The following is a 19,184-nucleotide window of genomic DNA, read 5'->3' on the forward strand; positions in this document are numbered from 1 at the left end:
GGTATAAAGATCGCAGATGACCTCCACAAATATTACAAGTCACATTTTTTTTTTTTACAAGTCTTGAGGTAACACCAGTCCTATGCAGATAGGATTTTAGACAATAATTATGTCAAATTTAATCAATAAGAAGAAAATGTAGGCATTTATTACACAGGGGTATAACCACTAATGGTAAGAGTTTAGCAATATATTGATAGATGCATGAATGTGTTCTGTGTGTGTTTCTAGGAGAACACCGTGTTCATAGACACTAAGAGGATAGGCATCATTAAGAAGAAAGTGAGAAAGCTGGAAGACCAGCTCGACTACGAGTCCCGAAGGTGAGAAATGAAACCGGTGTCTAAGCAGTCTAGCATATCATGGGACCCAGGATCCAGAGACAAACTCTTTCTTTCTATATTTGACTTTCACCCCTTCAATTCACCAGATTGTGGAGAGATGTGACGTTGAACCTGAAGCTGAAAGACATCGATGCAGCAACAGAAGCCAAACACCGGCTGGAGGAGAAACAGAGAGCTGAAGCCAGAGAGAGGAAGGAGAACGAGCAGCAGTGGGAGACAAGGGTGAGACAGTCTGTTCTTCATCTACCAGAAAAAACACAAACACAAACACTGTGTGATAATACGCTATTAGCTCGCAGAATGCTAAGACATTAACATGCATCTCTTTACTTATAAAGTATATTCTTGTTTTGTTTTATCTTTATTTAACAGATTAATTTGAATTATTTTCAAGATTACAGATCATACACATTCCGCACTTTCATTTACATTCGTAATAAAGAGAAATTGAAGGCGGCTCACACTATACCTGAATTTTATATGAATTTGGGGAACATTTGCTTGTAACGTGATCACGGGTAGCTCAGTGTTAGAAATGTTCAGATCACTTTCGGTTTTATTTTCGGATGAATTAAATATTTGAGTGTAATAATTATTATTTCTTGTGTGTTTCTGCAGCTATTCCATGAGGACGGGGAGTGCTGGGTCTACGATGAGCCTCTATTAAAGAGATTAGCCTCTCAGAGGCACTGAGCAGACTCCGCACACTCTGATAACACACACCATACATATGCATAACGAGATGCACACACAACAGAGTCTTCATAAGAACTCTTTTGCAAAACCACTTTTTTTCCAAGCCTTGGAATGACTGATGATTGAATATGTACACAGCTTTGCATTTGACTGTAAAACAACTATATGGAAATGAATGAAATCGAATGGAAAAGCATCTAAGATGTAACATGAAAACTTCTCCTCTCCTTATTTGGGCAATGTCACTTCCACCGCCACTGATACCCGCCAACACGAAACTCGGCAGCGCAGAGAGGTCGACGCGTCTCGTCTCTCAACTCTGACCACACCCCTCATCAGCTCCACAGAGCAGCACTCGTTTCCCGACACAAACCTTTTTTTGGGAGGGAGGGGGCAGAGGTCTGTGTGGTTCATGGCGTTCAAATCAAACAAGACAAATAAAACCGGCGCTCTACATCTCAGGGAATCTGGTGACTGAGGAAAGAAAGCTGCTGCCCCCTCCGAGAGTCTGACAGCCTTATAACGGTGGAAGGGACGAATCTTAAAGGGGCGGGGGAGACATCCTCCGCTTGCCTGCAACTAGATGTAACTGTTGTTTATATATAGATATACATATGATGGATATATAAATATATATTCTTTTTTTATTTTCAACGCTCTTTTTGTTTATTTTTTTTCTTTCTGGCAATAGTGTAAAATATTTAAAGATATGAATTTGATGGCTTTACATCTTTAGGAATCATTCCATTTACCCTTTTGGTGTTATGTTTCCATTTCAAGTTCACTTTGCCGCCTATGTGGTCCGTCACTCTGTTCTGTGTCTCAAGTGTTTTCCAGAAGCAAAGCCCTGCGTAAGCCATAGTATCTGAACACGCCGATTTGTGGAATATATGCAATATAGAGATCATATGGGACAAATATGGGTGTCCATTATGCCAAAAAGGTTTAGAAAAAAGGCTGAAGGGACTTTCATCTGGACTGAGAACAAACAATGTTTCCATGTTACCTGAAGGCATTTATGAACAAATGATTGTTTACATATTTTTGTCTTTCTGGATCGCTGGTTCATGATGTGAGGCTAGGAACGAGTCTGCGACGTCTCCCTTTTTGTCCCCGTGTCCTCTCCAAACCCAAAGATGTCAGAGTGGATCACCTTGATGTGTTGTCAGAGGGAGAGGAGAGTTCAAATTGAAGAACCAGAGTAGACTTTTGAAACACTGCTGCTGTTTCATAGTGCTGCTATAAGTCCAGATTTTGTTCTTCCAGTTCAGTTTTCATGTTTTTTTGTTTTTTGTCCAATTTTTTTTTTTTTTTTTTTTTGAGATAACAACCACATAGAGGGCAATATTTATCCTACTGTACACCTCTGCTTTATTGAACCATCATTCGTTCTCTTATTTACAGCTTCATAGGTTGGATCAAAATGCAATGATATTTGGATGAAATACAGAAATAAAAACCAATTTTCACCTGAAAATGCCCAAGAATATCTCTCAATGCTGTTGTAAGCTCACAACAGAGTCCCTTTTTTTTTTGTGGTTAAAGTTTAAGATTTGATTATCATCTGTTTTAGATATTGATATAATGTGAATCTGATTTAAATTAATATCAAAAAACCTTCAGTGAATCTGGTGGAGATCAATAAAGACCAACATATTCCTGGTGCTGTATGCAGATCAAATGTAAAACTTGGTAAAAAAATCTTGATGCTTGTAGATGCAGCTGTTGAATCTAATCCTCCTCTAAAGCACGCAGAAATGCAGTGTTAAAGAAGCCAAATGAAATCCAGTGTCTGAGCTAAATTTGAAGTTTTAACTCTGTTTTTCCCCTCCATGTTATGTGTTTGTAAATTATATTGAATCGAGGCCTTGCCATACATTTCAGTATCACTCAGTATCGCCTGATAGAGAGCAATCAAAATGTATTTTTTATTTAATTTTGATCATAACCATTGATTGTATCAGATTTTCCTGTTTATTGATGCATAATATTAAATCTCCATGAGTTTATTCCTGCGGGATTTTGTCATGGTTATTTTAGAGGAAGTATTGTTGCTCCAAACTTTGTGACGTCTTCAGAGAGGAAAGACTACATGACAGCTTTGTTATTCATACAAATACAACCAGTATATGCTGGAAAAACACAAACTGGTGTCAATTAGCTTACAGTAGCTCAATTGATCAAAATAGTATTAACAAAAATGCACCGTGTAAGCACAGTAAAACACTTTTTCTTGTTAAAACTAGATTTTGACACTGGTTGCCTCTAAAACACATGGCCAGAGGAAGATTAGCGAATGACACAGGTCCTGCTATACTTGATATTGAACATTAATTACCTTACAAATTTTAAGATAATCAAGTCACCAAAAACAACTGACACACAGTGAACTGTGGGCAGAGACATCAGGATAACTTATCATCAGGAAATCTTACATTAGATTCAGCATTATTTGAGTAGACAGATATGAAGTATGTTAAAAAAAAATAGATATTGGTGCTTACTTTATTGAATTTCCTCAGTTCTCAAGTACTGTACATAAGCAACATTTTGAGGAACTTGTGCTTTACTTGAGTATTTCTATCTTATACTTTATACTTCTTACTCCACTATATTTTGGAGGCAAATATTGTAACTCATTCAGATTTGGAATATTAACACTACAATAAACAACAAATATTGATGTATTGTTATTGATTAAAATACCCAGCAGTATATAAAGTAGCCTAATTAAATTGAGCTTCATTTTTACCAGCTGCAACACTTTGAGCTCATTAGTGTATTAGTAATTATAATTCAGTAATATGGGAAGGCTACTTTTTCTTTTTAGTTAGTTTAAGTATATTTTGATGCCAGTACTTTTTTAGCTTTTACTTGAGAATGATTTTGAGTGTTTTTACAATACTATTTTTGTCTTTTTCTTTTTTTAAGTGATTTGATTCAATATCAGGAGTACACTAATGACATACAACAGAGCTCATTCAACATTTTCAGATACAAATCAAAGTTCTTTGGAGATAATTTTTTATAGCACAAGGGAAGATGGGAGAGAGGAAAGAAAAGGGGAAAAGGACTATGTGTTCTGCTATTCAGTTAGGTACAGAATAACAGGTGTCCACCTCTGCACAAAAATGTTTTTGTTTTTTCTTTTTCTTTTCAATTTCAACTATGCAGTCATTTGTCCATTATGTACACCTATCTAGGTCTAATCCATCGTTTCACAGTGGGTGGTTCATTCTGCAACCAGGAAACAGTGATCATTTTACTATTAATAATAGTATTCTTGGGATATACAAATAATCCCCATTATCCACATTAGGCAGTATGCCTCTCAGTATACATCCCAACATGTAATACAGTGGATTCAAATGTAAATCAACAAAAAAAGTTGAGTTGGTTATCTCTTTATTATTATTATTATTATTATTATTATTATTATTATATTCTCTCCAAATTTCTGCAATTTTGGACAATCCCAAAAGGTATGTTTATGATCCCCGATCATTCCACATCCTCTCCAGCATATAAAATATTATTTCTATTTTTAAATGAGTAAATACTTAAATACTTAAAACGACAATTTCACACATAATATGATATAATGTATTATAGTATATTATATTGTAATATATTATCAAAAAATACAATATGATATGAAATATAATACAAATATAAGAGTATAATATATTACATTATAAATATAAAAATATGAAATATAACACAGATGTTTCATTTTTCGGGTGATTTTCAATGACACACATGTCCAGCAGGGGCGCCAGCAGAACTATTCTCCCATCAGCCAGTGCGACATCCTGAATAAAAAGGCCCCGCACCCGCTGCCTGTCCTCACTTCCCGGCTGTACAGTAGGTAAATATGATGCTCTTATCCTTATATGTCTGTCTTGCATGAATTAAATCAAATTACAGACATTTTAGTTGCTATTCAGGGAGTAAAATACCTTTTCTGTATTTATTCTGCTGAGCCTGTGCTGTGTTTTTGGGTTAAATATCTTCATGGCACAGAGACGTTAACAGAAGGCCTCTGCCACGTGCCGAGATGCTAATTAGCCAGCGAGCTAATCTTTTACTTTTAGTCACTTTTCTAAAGCATTTTCCCATGACTGTATGATGAAAAAAATGTTGGTAGGGACATCTGAATCAATGTGAAGAATGCCAACATTTCTGACCGTGTGGGAAAAGACCTAAAATGAGTAAATTTCTAGTCTGTGTTGAGCTAGCAGCACAGCTCGAGCGCTGTTAGCTGCTGTGTGTTCAGTTTGTTTCCGGATTAAATTCGTTTCAAAAGTGATTTAGATGCAGAAAAGTTAGAGTGGTTATTTTAAATTATAGTGTGTTAAATCTAAAATGTATTTTCCCCTTATTTTGGTTGCAGGGCTGATGACAGGATCTCTGCAAAATGAAGGTGGACATGAGATGGTAAGGAATCAAAACTGCGTTATCTGTAATTAACATGTAACTAATGATGTCTAATTATAAGAGTAGTGGACAGAAGTGATTTCTGATACTGCATTACTGAGGTTAAAGTACGGCATAATTATTTTAGTTGTGCCACTTCACTTATTTAAAGAAATGAACAGTGTGCATGAGCTGTGTAACTAAAATGCTTTGTTTCTTCAGGTTCAAAGTGATGCATCTAAGATTTGAACGACATCGAGTACTTTGCCGGTAAGTTATCTTTTTGTTAAACAAGTAATTCTGCTTACTCTAACAGGAAGTCAGTGATGATTTATGTGTAAGAGTAGTGGACAGAAGTGGTTTCTGAGAAATTTTACACTGAGACTTCAAGTCAGGCTTGGCTTTTACTCTTCTCATGACCAGTATGGTACTAAAAAGTGTGTATCCACAGGTCTCAGCAAAGTCACGAGACGTGAAGCACCTGATTACACTGAAGGAGGTAAGGATCGATTTTACTTTAAAATGGCAGTGAAGGTGGATTTATGCTTCTCTGAGGTGTCCGTGATTAGTTTGACTTAAGGTTTTGAATACATTTGAATCTCTTTACCTCGCCGGCAAACCTTCCAGGAGGCCACAATTAAACGTGTAAGCATGAAATAATTTTAAACAATTTGGCACATTGTTTACTTCCACAAACATACATAGGTTTTACTTGTCTTAAATGGATTGGCAACACATGATTCCATACATGTTGATTATTTTGTATAAAATCTTTGAGTTTTTTGATTGACACAAGGTTGTTTGAGATGACCATGTGAGGTAACAAAATATTAGGCAAAAATTCGACATTTTCAACCAGCTGTACCTCTGCTTTTGGCTCTAAAAGCATGCTGATGTTTTGGTTCCTGCAAACTTAGAACATCTGAAGTGCAATTGGCTGCACCCTCCACATGGTAACACCCAGAGAAGCATCAGTCTCCTGTCTTCTGCGCTTTCTCCCTGTGCTGCTATGATGTTTTATTTGCTACTCTTGACAAGATGAATGACGATAACCTCCAACCCACCAGTTGAATTATCTGAGGCACAGATGACTTGATGTGCACAAGCTCAAGATTATTGTGTTTTCTTGCTCATTTTATTTCGTGTTCAGCAGGTGTGCTTTCGTTGGTTGAAATGACCACTCAGTGACGTCCAGAGCAGGTAATGCACAAAATTATTTTACCTTTGCATTCTCCTCAAACAAACTGTCAATGATGATCTTGTTTAAAAAACAATGGGAATCTCTCTGAATAAGAGTGAAAGATGACTTTTTACTGATGCAGTGCAAACTAAGAAGTGACTGCATGTTTTAAATGTGCACTTTGAGTAATGTCTAACATTTTGATTTGCAGATGGTCTTCAGATGCTTGGATCTGGTTCACAATCCCAGACCAGTTACAGGTGAGTTTATTTTATTTTTATTTATTTATTTTTATAGTAAACCCTTTTATAAATCAAACTGGTCTGATACAATGATGAGTGCATAGTTCAGCAGATTTAACCATGAAGATTATCGATGTCTTTCGCTCCTAGCTGATGTGTCGGCCTAAGTGACGACTCGTGGGCACACTTGATTTCTGGATAGGTTTCTAAAAACATTTTCTCCATGTTTCAGGAGCGAGAATGTGGCAGTGCAAAAAGCCGACTGAAGGTGAGATGAAATGCTGAAATACCACAGACTTAAAATGATGCTCGATACAATGATGAGTGCATAGTTCAGCAGATTTAACCGTGAAGATTATCCATTGTCTTTCGCTCCTAGCTGATGTGTCGGCCTCAATGACCAATGAGGCTAATAGATCTCTGGATTAATTCTAATATATTGTCTATTTTTTTCAGGAACAAGCATGTGGCAGGACAAAAAGGGCCAAGTGAAGGTCAGATGAAGCTGAAGTTGGATGATCTTAAATGATGCTTGATACAATGATGAGTGCATAGTTCAACAGATCAACAGTGAAGATTATCTATTGTCTTTCGCTCCTAGCTGATGTATTAACAGCAATTTTCCTTTAGACCTCAAGTGTTAAAAACAGCGTTAACAAATGTCTTATCGTTCATTCCAGATTTGTGAAACTGTGCTGTCGGAGGATCTTCACAGCCATGTGTGTTGGTAAGTATTGCATTACAAAATTTGTCATTGTGCAGCTAATTTCATTCAGATATGATGGATTTGAATCAGGTCTCTGATCCAGTTGAGGAAGTTTTGTCATTTTGTCTGATCTGGATTGTTTTTAGATAAAGAAATTTACTTTGTATTCCCATTTATAAACATGCAACTATTGTCCCCTTGCAGATCATGTGGGATTGTGACAGTCATGAGGACAAGATGTCACACAAACATGGTGAGAATGAAAATTGACATTTGAAAGCACCTCAGACCCAGATGGCCAGTGAAGCAGGCATTTAGGTAAACTTACATGTTAATGCTCCAAAGTCAAAAAACTTTAGTCATGAAATTTCACGATCTGTTTTCCCATTTGTCATGAAGCTGTTACAGTAATCTTCTAGATAAGCTTTCGTGTCCCGTAACATATTTGCAAATGTATTTTCCGTAGTCGATTGTAATGTGGCTTCAATGTGTGTCAGTGACGACTTGTTTATCATCACGAACGTTGTTCATTGGTCCCAGCATTGACTCTATTGATGCCTGCTAGCTGAAATTAGATTTGAATAGTTTTAATCTGTTGCGTTAGGAAAACGTGTTTGTGTTAAAATTGTGGATGTTTTGATAATTCCATAAAAATGTGGAAATCTAAGTATTTAAGTTGCGTGGGAGTTTCTGATTTATTTTTAAAAATGGATTTTTGCCTGTTATTGACGGGAGTTGAGCGTGAAAGAGAGGGGACATCGAGGACACCGCCTCTATACATGGGGCACCCATTCAGTCCACTGAGCCACCAGGCACCCCAAGAGGGTTTTAGGGTTTAATACCAAAATTTTAGGTCTACCTTGATGCCGTTGTTCCCTGAACCTCTGCTTCATCTGGGTTTGAAGTGCTGCACACATTAGTTGGATGGTGTTTGCTGTTCTAGTAAACCTTTACTTGACCCCTGTAGACTGACCTGTGTGATGACAAAGTGAAAGACTGACTTTAAACCATGGAGTCTGTTATATTAGCTCTAGCTGACCTGGTCAGTGTGTTAATCTTCATCTAATGTTTGGTGATCGTATTAAACTTACCCTCTTCTGTCTCTTCAGGTTATGACTGTTGATGTTGGAGAATGGCAATAAACGGCAAAAAAACGGCTGAGGTGAGAAAGCAAATCCTCCCACAAAGTGTTTAACACCATGGGTTCAGTGATGTCTTAACAAATGTCTGACCTGAACTTAAATGTGGACCACTTCTGTTACTGAGTAACCCAGTGACTTAAATTCTTGCGTCAATCAGTCACTGAATTGTAATAAGGTTTTTTGTTTTTTCCCCCATTTCCAGGAGAGACCTGCATCTGACTGAGCACGGTAAGCATTTAAAGTCCTTCACCTTTAATTTTTTTTTTAAATTTCTCCATACTGACCACACTACCTGTGATGAAAAGATTCTGCCAAATGATTAATCTTGATTATACTCCTTACCGTTCCATTTTTTTCTGAGGCAATGTGGTTGGTTAAACATGTTCTGTGTCACAGTTTTCCACACTTTGTTTTAATGAAAGATTTGTCTGTTTCCCCTCAAACGTGCAGCTGTGGAGCCGTTTGGTCCAGAGGATGAAGCCTTGTACGAACATCTCACTCTGACGTGGGCATGAGCCTCCCGGTTGAAGCTTTCATAAATGAGACAAACTTTAAAGACCATAACTGATACATTTTAGGGCCATCTGTCAAAAAAACGTAACTAATCCATGAAATGTTTAATAAAAAAATATATATGCACATCTATTACATGATGTGCAGTATTTTTGAAAAGGGCTTACCAAAATGAAAATGGCTTATTATATGTAAGTATTTAGTATAGATTGACTCATAATTTAAAACATTTAAAGGAAAAATGCCCCAAATAAATTAAATTTCTCAGATGCTTTAATGGATGGTGACCTGAGCTTTTTGACAAACACACCAGCTGTCTCTGGCCCAAGTGTTAAGAGGTCAGTGGAAGCCCGGCAGTCTGCCTCCTGAAGTCTGCAGGTCAAAATTAGTTTTTGGCAAGATATTAAACCCCAAATGACTGCGTGTGAATGATTAACTGAGTAGCCGGTTGTATGGTAGCCTCTGAGACTAGAAAGGTCCTTTTCAAATGTAAGTCAATGTATCATTACTATCAGGAACATGGAAATTGTTTTCAAAATTGTCAATAAAAATTTTAAAAATACAGCGCCTGGTTGTCACATGTTTTAAAAAGTACAATGTGGTCATTAAAAAAAAAAAAAGCAAGATAAACCTTATCGTGACCTAATTTGACAATTGTTTAAGAGGTGGCTAAAAGGTCCATTATTGTGCAAAGGCTTAATTTTCTATATATATAAAAAAATGGAATATTAAATCCAATATTTTGTTTGGTCAGTTAGATGTTAAGATTTGAAGCATTTGCTGTTTGTGAAATATTGGATAGAAAACAGACCTGAAGCTGCACTGGAAAGCTATCCTGTTGATGCATGAAGTTACCAGCCGCAGGTTCAATTCCAGCTTGTGGTCCTTTGCTGCAAGTCATCCCCTCTCTCTCCCCCTTTCACCCTAGCGTTTTCATGTCTGATCTAATAAAAGCAGAAATGCAAAAAAAATACACATAAATACATAAAACCAATAAAAATATTAAATTATTTTTAAAAGGACACAGAAACAAACAAAAAAAAACATTTAAATAACATCAGGGGTTTCCTTTTTTGTTATTCCTGAGTGAGAGAAGAGTGTTGCATCACACCCCTTCTTTCAATCAAAAGACTGAAAGAAGGGGTGTGAACCTAAACTTTTGTTTGTGGACAAAAATTTCCCCATAGAAAAAAACAAACAAAAAAATAATCGAAGTATTTGTGACTTTATCACCATAAACGCCTATTATATCTTTGAGGGGTAAAGTCATATGTGATGTTACAATTATCAAAAACATGACAACTTAAATTAGACCAAAAGTTAATTGTGATATTATACTGCAAAAATAAATGGATTAACGTTTCATCAGCCTGCCCACAGAAGTTTCAACATCTGCATACCTGAAATAATATAATTTTGCAAATAAATGTTATGCACTGACTTTGTTGGAAATACAAAATGTACAAGGTAAGAATAAGCCATATTCTTTGCAATTAATTGGCCAGCCCACTACAACGGACGTGACGTCCCAAAGACATCACCGGAAATTACGTAGTTGTCCCCCCGACTCATAATACATCCATGCCCCGACTTCCTTATAATACATCCATATTTATACATATATATTTTTTTAATCTAGATTGCTTTTGCGGTCCTGGACAGTTTCTATATGCAACTGTAGTGCTGGAAATGTTTTAAAATGCAATTAACCAGTCTTAATTGGAAACGCATTTCAACGAAACCACAGACTTTAAATGGGGAGGGCAGACCATGGATCTATTATAAGGGGCAGACCATTTTTTAAGACGGGCGGAGCTAGTAGTGCGCACGCGCCGTACACAAAAAGTAAAAAAAAGATCTCCTCCTCCTCCTCTACAATGGGGGAGAGGGGTGAATCTCCCACACAGAGCAGGCAGCCAGTACTGGGCCTGGTTTGAATAAACCGGAGAGGAGGACCGGGACGCGGTGTTCAGTGTGGTCTCGGCCGCCTCTTGACGCACCGATGTTAGCGCGGTGGCTGCTGCCTGCGCTCTGGGCTCTGTCCGCAGAGGCAGACTTCTTCCACTTCGACAGCATCTCCAATGTTTCCACCTACTATTTTAATTACATTTATTGCAACATATGGGAGGGGGAGTGTCAGCCGCACCAAGACGATGCTACACAACAAGGTAAGGCACAAATTCATATAATGATATCTGTCCTATCGTAAGCTATTATGTAATGCTTCTCAAATTTGGCACAAATGTAGCCTGTTTGCACGTTACATTTTAACACTAATTTGCTCCCTGCGGATTATTATATTGCTGATTTATCACTGTCTTCTTGTTTTGCTGTGATGAGAGCAGTTCCTACCCGGGAGCTCTGGGCAGGTTTTCCTCAGGACTACATCAGCCTGCTGCATCAGTGGTACTGTAGTCTGGGCCAGTGCTGTGAGTCTGGAGACTGCAGGATCACCAACAACATCACAGGTAGCACACTCAAGCTTGGTGGTTGCCATTTTCTGCTTAAACGGTCCAGTGCACATGTTGGGACAGTCCCATCAAGTGCCAGCAAATATACTGTCTCTGGACATTACTGTAAATCACGTTTTTCTTTTCTTTTTTTAAAAAAAAAAATCACTGTTTGCGTTGTGCACAATCTGTCCCTTATAGGATTTCATGAAGAGAATGGGACTTTTATTGGAGTCATAGATTCATAGTTTGTTCTAGGGGTCAACTGATACTGTTTTTTTTTTATTATTGGTGGTTAATGAGACTGATAATAGATGTTTGGAACCGAGATGCTTTTACAATCAAAATGAAAATATCTCTGTCAAACAAACTCCAACACAAAACTTAAATGCCTTAAGCAAACGTTTACTCAAAACTGAAATTCTTACATCATATACTACAAATTTCCTGCAACTTTTTTTTTTAAAGTTAAGTGAACATTTAAATAATAAAAAAGAATAAATAAAAATTGCGGTTTAACTGAGTAAAAGTTTCTCTAATGCTGACACTTCTGCAGACTGTCTTCCCTGGTGATGGTTGAGTGTAATACACGCTCTTTATCATTCGTTAATTTTATCGGTGGTCATTAAAAAAAACGTTGATACAGATAATTTCCTTGTTTCATGTAGTTTTTATTGTATTCTTAACATTTCAGCAGTTTGGGTATGTTCATGAAGTGTCACGTATACTCTACAAATAATTTGTTCAACATCTACAAAATAAAACAACAGCTCAACTGCTGAATCTTAACTAGTAGCTGTTGAAATGTTACAAATAATTAAAAAAACTATCTGTTGGTCAACTGTCCAAATAAAACATTACCTCTCGAGGGCTTTCAGAATGCTTTGTTCATTTTGAGTCCTGCTCTAGTTGCACCTATACGACTCCAGTTTGTTTATTTCTATATATTAGCTGTTCTTTAGCTGCATAATTAAATACTTACATTGCTCACCTTTGAGCAATGCACCTCAGCTTATTGCACATTAAATATTGTCACAAGATATTATGTCCATGACTTCAACTTAACCCTATTATTGCAAACACCAGTGAATCACTCTGCTTCACTGCAGAAACATATTTAGAGAAGTTTATACTGAGTAGGTGTGAGATACATGAAAAACTCTTGAGCTTCGTGTGAAGCTTCCAAACTTAAATATAATAATGCTGCATCATTGCTGGGTTTTGTTATTATCAGATACTGGCATTATTAAGTTGTTCACTCTGTTCTACGCACACATGCACGTGGATGCGCACATTAACGCACATCTTATCTCTGAACATTGCATCTGTTTGCTGTACTGTGAACTTTTGCACATTCCCTTTATATTTTTGGAACTTCCTTTGCAAAACTGCAAAGCTGCAACTACAGCTTTCTAATTCTGAAACTGCTGTGATGTACATATTTATTATTACAATATTTGTAAGTATCTCCTCCATATATTTTTTATTGTAATTTTCTGCTCTATATCTTGACTGTTGAAAGATTTTGCATTTATTTTTATATAATTTTTTTTATTGGAATCAGATTTGGTGCACGTCATACAACACAGCATACCTTCATCATTCTCTTTCTGGTTATAACACCAAAGTGGGAAAGAAAATTATAAAATAAAAAATAAATTAGAAATATATGTTGCAAAATCATTCATACAGGCAACAGCAACACTAATAGTAAGTGTTTCGTAATAAAAAGAAACAAAAAAAGGAAAAAACAAGCAAAAAACAAACAGATGAAAAGATGAATTAAAAACTGGAGAAATTAATATTTTTATTTCATCTGAACATGTTTAATACAAAAGTAAATTCCTTTTCAGTAAAAACCTCTTTGGTAATAAATCTTATTCTGATCCTGAAATCGTTTTCTGATGTGCAGGTCTGGCTCGGGACCTTCAGACAAAGCTCCACGGGCAGCACCTGGCTCAGTCGGTGGTTCTGAAAGCCATTCAGGGTTTTATCAATAACCCTGAGTCCAACAAGCCGCTGACGCTCTCCTTCCACGGCTGGTCCGGCACTGGAAAGAACTTTGTGGCACGGATCATTGCAGATAACCTGTATCGAGACGGAGTGAAGAGCGAGTGTGTCCGACTGTTCATTGCCCCGTTTCACTTCCCCCACGCCAGACTGGTAGACACGTACAAGGTGAGACAGCCAGAGCCCTGTTGGCACAGAGTGTGACGTCCCATGCCAGAAACATGCTGGCAGTGTTCTCGGGTCCCCCGTTTGCTTAGTCAGATGTTTAATCTGTGTGATTTAACTCAGCGTATGAATGATAACGGTTTGGACAGATGGTCCAAGTCAAACTTCGGTCCTTTTTTTGCACCTGGCATTTATCCTATCGGGTCACAGGTGCCAGTGTGCGCCCATTGACACACATTTTTACACAATCACTGCATTAGATTTCATAATAATGTTTACAGTGTTATTGCACAATAGGGGCCACACTTAACAGATTATAGTACGCAGAACAACCTTTAAACCCTAATACTATCAAAAGCTGCATATGAGGACATTTCTGCTGTTTTCATAAGGTCTCTCTTATCAGAGTAATGACAAAAAGAATTAATAAAACTTTTAAATTACCTTTTGTCCCTCGTGACACACTGTATTGTAAAGGAGAAAATGCAAATTTATTTTACATAGAGCAAAAATATGTAATATACAAAAAAAACAACTTCAGCTTTGTTGTCATGTCTATTAAAAATGCAGTAAGAGGCACCCGATAGCTCCCCTGCAGGCACCCCATGTGCAGAGACCATGTCCTCACCGCAGCAGCCGCTGGTCTAACTACAAAATGCGTCCCTTTGCCACATGTCATCTCCTCTCTCTCCCCCTTTGATGCTTAAGCTGTCCTATAAGATAAAGGCAAAAATCCCCCCAAAAAAACCATCTTAAAAAAAAATAAAACAGGAAAACAGTAGTGTAGGATGAGACCTCTGCGTATCATTTGGCCCCTGGTAAAAACCTCCTGAATATCTGGATATTAAGTTAAGGACGAAAAAGATGAGCACAAATTAGCAGGTGCTGAGCTAGTGGCCTGTAGCGTCAAAGAAACGCTTATTTGTAATGTCAAAATGCTTTATTCACTGTTTTCATAGGTTTAAATCACCAGGTCTTGTTGTTTTGGAGAGAAAGACACCTCCCATTTGGCTCCCAGTTAAATCCTCCTGAACAAAAAAAACGCTGAAGGAGAAGTTTCAGCTGACTGCAATCTTCAATCCTCACTGCTAGATGCCACCAAATCCCCCTAAATCTTACTTTTCCTTTAAAACCTGAACAGAGTCAAAAGTAAATTGTCTTGTTTCTGTTCTTCAGATTGTGAGGTTTTAGAGATTTACAACAGAAGTCAGTTCTTACTCTGTGTATCCAGGGCCAGCTGAGGGAGGCGATTCGGGACATGGTGCTGCGCTGCCCTCAGACTCTGTTCATCTTCGACGAGGCCGAGAAGCTTCACCCAGGCCTCATCGATGCCATCAAACCCTACATGGATCACTACGACAACGTAGACGGTGTCAGCTACCGCAGAGCCATCTTCCTCTTTCTCAGGTTGGTTTATAGGTCGGCCACGTCCGGTCAGAGACTCAGAACGTATTACGCCTCTGTCCCGGGTGTCCTGGCAGCTCGTCTGTGATGAAGGATGTTCATCTGAGTTTCTTTTATCCGTCTTTATCGATTCACTATGTTTTCAATCATTCGTGTTCCATGTCAGATAACGGACAATCTGTTCAGTCAAATATAGAAGAGTGTTTTTCAGTGCACTGTTACGGTGAAGTGGTTTGATGTAGGAGAGACCTGGGGTCACTAATACACAACGGTATCGTATTATGGTATACAAAATCACGTCAAATATTCACGCAGAATTTCTATTATTGGATTATTTTTAAATAACATTTTGTAATTTTGTCACAGTAACTAAATATCACTATTTAAAGTTAAGATTAAGTTAAAAATGCCCTTTTTTTGATTCTCTTTTTACTGGTTTATGTGAACATACAAAAAACAAAATACGCAACCAAACGAACATGAAGAGCTTGCAATCATGTAAAAAGGAAAAAAAAAGTAAATACATAAGTTGATAAATAAAAAGATAAAATAGAATGAACAGATAAATAATAAAACAGTAATATAGAATGGGGTAGAAAATAAGTCGAAAAGCAAACAAACTGTTGTATTGTATCTGTTGTATTAAAGTGTGTCTGCGTCTTCCTGAAGGAGACACAGACACTCAGGCAATAACACTAACAGTGTACAAAATACTGGCAACCAAATCCAGCAAGAAAAAAAAGCAGACAGACAAAAAGTAAATAGATTCAAAATAATTAACATCCAGTCCAGGAGGTCCACGTAAGACAGCCCATCACACATTGCATTTTAATATCATCCAAAGCTATGGCTCCACATCCTTTTTCCAGACCACTTCTATAATCCACTGCCTCATCCATCAAGATGCAGAGGCGCCCAGGTAATCAAGAAATGGGTCCCAGGTCTGATAGAACAAAAAGTGTTTATCCTTTAAGGCTGTAGAGAAAACTTTAAATTGAATAATACTGCTTTTACATCGTGTTTTTGGTGTACCTGTAATCTCTACAGCAACATTGGTGGAGCAACGATCAATGATGTGGCGTTGGACTTCTGGCACTCCGGTCAAAATCGAGAGGACATCGGTATGGAAGACCTGGAGCACCGGCTACGAGCTGAAACTATGGAGTCTCATGGTACGTTGCAGTGCTGGCTTTACGTTTGTCAGCCGGTCGCCAGATGCTCAGCTTTCCTCTGCAGTGGTTTATGTGTTTACTTCAGCTCTCTGCCATTTCACCCTGGACAGAAAGTGAACAAATCTTGTTACTGAGTGAGTTGCAAAACTTTTTAAACATGTGTGGTGGGCGAGAGTTAAAGTTACTCCACTGTTGTGTTTGACCAAGATAATTGGCAGAAAGCTGCAAGTATTGATTCTTGGCAGAATCTGTGCTACAAGAAACCCTCTCACATTAAAGCGAGCCTTTTCTAGCTTATTCTAAAACATTGATTTGTGGAGCTTTAATTGCGTTTTGGGATTTCTAAGAAATTTCTCTACATTGTTCTCTTTCCCAGGTGGGTTTGCTCAAAGTGAGCTGATGTCTGGCCACTTGATCGACTTCTTTGTGCCATTCCTGCCTTTGGAGTACCGCCATGTCAAGCTCTGTGCGCGGGACGCCTACGCAGCACGAGGTCTGGAGACGGATGAAGCTACGCTGGACGAGGTGGCCAAGGCAATGCTGTACGTCCCCAAAGAAGAGAGACTCTTCTCAGCCCAGGGATGCAAGTCCATACCCCAGCGGATCAACTTCTTTCTCCCCTAGATGGAGAGACAGATGGAGAGAGAGACCTGGAGGAGGTGTGAGATTGCTTTACCAGCCCATCTGCATACAGAGCCACAGACAAGACGTGTCTTCTCTGCTCCGCTCTACGTACTCTCCCCCCACAGATCGTGTCTGTCCAGGTCCCTCAGAGAAGGCCAGACAGCGGGGCAGATCCAGTATAAGAGGGGAGAGCAGCACGACCCACCCTGCGGGCATGAGAAGTGCCAGACGGTCATCATGTGCAGTGTGGCGGCTCCTCTTCACCTGCCCGGTTCGAATCCTCACAGTATCAAGACAGAGAATTACACAGTGTTAGTGGTCGTGAAGTGTGTGTCATAGAGAGATACTTATACATATTTTATCACACTATTTATGTATTTTCACCTCAGCCCCAAGTGGTGTGCTGGTTTTTTGTTTTTTTTTTTTAAAGTTCATCCTTCATGTGTTAGTATTTGCATGTTAGACATTGTACTTAAATTTGCCCTTATTATTTATTGACATCATTTGTGCCATATTTCAGCATCTTGATGCAACAGATTATTTTTTGGTGGTTCTGAAAGGTTTGGTTGATGTTAATGGCACTTGTGTGAAGAGTTTGGAGTGTGTGAGAGCTAAGGTATGAGGCACTGTGATGCAAAAACTTGAAATAGTTTTATACGAGAGTACATGTGCCAAAGCAATGAATATATTTCTAAGGTTTGTTTTTTTGTGTAAATATTTTTATTAATTTATATTTTATCTGTAATTTCATTGTTTTATATGGAACTGATTCATTTCTAGATATAATATTATGCTGTTAATTTGGGGCATAGTTAACAAACGTGTTTATTGCTTGCCTTATGATTTAATTCATGCATTCACTTTCACATCCTCTCACACAGACTTGGTTGGTTTAAGTGATTTGAGTGCCAAAGCTCAGGGTCAAATCTGAGGAAAAACTAGAAATATCAGAGATGGTTTTGAGAAAATAAATACCCACTGTAAACCAAAAAAATGTGTGTTTATGTAATGCAATCATTTGCAGGGATTCATTTGTCAAATTAATGTTGGCAGTCTCAATGTATTAATTGGTTTACATGGTGCATACATCTGTCTTTAAATAGTAGATCATAAAAGGAGCAGTAACAGAACATCCTACACAAATCCTGAGCTGAAAGGATTAGTTGATTAATCGATCAACAGAATGATAACTAAATAATTTTTTTTTTTTTAGATTTTTGAAATGTGAAAAATGACTGTCTTGAAGTCTTCCATGACAGATTTCAATTTTAGATTTTGAAGTGCAAAACAGGACAATTTAAACATGGCAAATTGGGCTCTAGGAAATTGTATGCATTTTACATCATTTCTGACAGTTAAGAACATTTTTTAGCAGTGGTGAGTTGTGCAGGTTTTATGCAGAGGTCAGACAGAAAATAACTGCAGAGGAAGAAACATCCGTGAAGGGCATTAGCTCTGTTGAACTGGAACCATAGAATAAAGTTTTATTTCTAGGACTGTGACTCTCTTGGTAGGAGGACAGACCAGTAACTTCCTTAACAGCTTTAAATGAAAGGTCTTACACATGTGAGAACACGTTTTATACATGTCAACAAAATAATCGGTAGCATAGGCTTATATTTTTGTGAGGGGGGGAAACAGGGGAAATGTCCCCCTCAATATTTATAACATGCTTTTTACTTACTAGATAATTGAAAAACTGAAAATATTGGCCCTGATAATCGTCTAGACCAATAATCTGTCGGCCCCCTGGTTCAATGCAGTCAGAGGTGTATTTTGCAGATTTGGAGCGAAGGAGTAAGTGTAAGTTTGGGAATTCTTACGTAGTTTATTAAAGTGTTTTTGTGGGGAAAATAAAGTAAATTGTTCTTCAAATCAGTATTTTTATGTCAAATCACGCCTGGAGTAGCCTTGACCACATTTGTTTTCAAGGCAGTATACTGTATGTCCCATTATTTTATTCAGTTCGACTTGAATACCTTTAAAACTTCTACATTTACCAGTTATTTAACTATATTTATTATGATTTTCCACACATATGATTCACAGGGATGTATTATTAGATGATTCACCCCAGGCGCATCACCCTTACTTGGGAGTGTATCAAGCAAACGCGTGGT

General features: G+C 37.8%; 2 protein-coding genes, 1 long non-coding RNA gene and 9 other non-coding genes across 15 annotated transcripts in view; all 12 read left to right on the forward strand.

Annotated features, from left to right (window-relative positions):
* osbpl9 (oxysterol binding protein-like 9) overlaps positions 1 to 3,049 on the forward strand; it is a 42,461-nt gene extending 39,412 nt beyond the window's left edge. For all 3 annotated transcript variants that reach the window (XM_042517066.2, XM_042517073.2, XM_042517080.2), the window contains 3 exons: positions 232 to 323; positions 431 to 566; positions 963 to 3,049. In XM_042517066.2, coding sequence (XP_042373000.1) covers positions 232 to 323; positions 431 to 566; positions 963 to 1,037 — 303 coding nt within the window. In that variant the 3' untranslated portion in view covers positions 1,038 to 3,049. The remainder of the gene's footprint in view (positions 1 to 231; positions 324 to 430; positions 567 to 962) is intronic.
* Positions 3,050 to 4,846: 1,797 nt separating this feature from the next.
* Positions 4,847 to 9,801, forward strand: LOC121965981 (uncharacterized). 2 transcript variants are annotated; one of them, XR_006107543.2, is made up of 13 exons: positions 4,847 to 4,908; positions 5,434 to 5,477; positions 5,679 to 5,726; positions 5,908 to 5,955; positions 6,607 to 6,656; positions 6,848 to 6,896; positions 7,111 to 7,146; positions 7,335 to 7,372; positions 7,559 to 7,605; positions 7,789 to 7,837; positions 8,694 to 8,746; positions 8,929 to 8,954; positions 9,177 to 9,801. It is a non-coding gene; the product is annotated as an uncharacterized LOC121965981 (long non-coding RNA). The 2 variants fall into 2 exon arrangements; XR_006107542.2 differs by having other exon boundaries at positions 4,848 to 4,908; positions 6,610 to 6,656.
* LOC121941435 (small nucleolar RNA SNORD74) lies at positions 5,155 to 5,235 on the forward strand. The gene has a single exon (XR_006105746.1). It is a non-coding gene; the product is annotated as a small nucleolar RNA SNORD74 (small nucleolar RNA).
* On the forward strand, positions 5,516 to 5,581 carry LOC121941443 (small nucleolar RNA SNORD75). Its single transcript, XR_006105754.1, has one exon. It is a non-coding gene; the product is annotated as a small nucleolar RNA SNORD75 (small nucleolar RNA).
* LOC121941442 (small nucleolar RNA SNORD75) lies at positions 5,775 to 5,842 on the forward strand. The gene has a single exon (XR_006105753.1). It is a non-coding gene; the product is annotated as a small nucleolar RNA SNORD75 (small nucleolar RNA).
* Positions 6,699 to 6,780, forward strand: LOC121941445 (small nucleolar RNA SNORD79). The gene has a single exon (XR_006105756.1). It is a non-coding gene; the product is annotated as a small nucleolar RNA SNORD79 (small nucleolar RNA).
* LOC121941438 (small nucleolar RNA snR60/Z15/Z230/Z193/J17) lies at positions 6,960 to 7,040 on the forward strand. Its single transcript, XR_006105749.1, has one exon. It is a non-coding gene; the product is annotated as a small nucleolar RNA snR60/Z15/Z230/Z193/J17 (small nucleolar RNA).
* LOC121941437 (small nucleolar RNA snR60/Z15/Z230/Z193/J17) lies at positions 7,188 to 7,269 on the forward strand. Its single transcript, XR_006105748.2, has one exon. It is a non-coding gene; the product is annotated as a small nucleolar RNA snR60/Z15/Z230/Z193/J17 (small nucleolar RNA).
* LOC121941436 (small nucleolar RNA snR60/Z15/Z230/Z193/J17) lies at positions 7,411 to 7,491 on the forward strand. Its single transcript, XR_006105747.1, has one exon. It is a non-coding gene; the product is annotated as a small nucleolar RNA snR60/Z15/Z230/Z193/J17 (small nucleolar RNA).
* Positions 8,788 to 8,853, forward strand: LOC121941440 (small nucleolar RNA SNORD78). Its single transcript, XR_006105751.1, has one exon. It is a non-coding gene; the product is annotated as a small nucleolar RNA SNORD78 (small nucleolar RNA).
* LOC121941434 (small nucleolar RNA SNORD47) lies at positions 9,016 to 9,090 on the forward strand. Its single transcript, XR_006105745.1, has one exon. It is a non-coding gene; the product is annotated as a small nucleolar RNA SNORD47 (small nucleolar RNA).
* Positions 9,802 to 11,135: 1,334 nt separating the features above from the next.
* Positions 11,136 to 18,111, forward strand: tor3a (torsin family 3, member A). Its single transcript, XM_042483046.2, has 6 exons — positions 11,136 to 11,407; positions 11,585 to 11,707; positions 13,602 to 13,867; positions 15,096 to 15,271; positions 16,316 to 16,440; positions 16,817 to 18,111. The coding sequence occupies exons 1-6, from the start codon at positions 11,242 to 11,244 to the stop codon at positions 17,062 to 17,064; spliced, it is 1,104 nt and encodes a 367-aa protein (XP_042338980.1). The 5' UTR covers positions 11,136 to 11,241; the 3' UTR covers positions 17,065 to 18,111.
* Positions 18,112 to 19,184: the final 1,073 nt, after the last annotated feature.

The sequence above is a fragment of the Plectropomus leopardus genome, chromosome 5 (genome assembly GCF_026936395.1).
Source record: "Plectropomus leopardus strain MGB_pleo_1.0 chromosome 5, ASM2693639v1, whole genome shotgun sequence".
In the NCBI taxonomy this organism is placed as follows: domain Eukaryota; kingdom Metazoa; phylum Chordata; class Actinopteri; order Perciformes; family Serranidae; genus Plectropomus; species Plectropomus leopardus.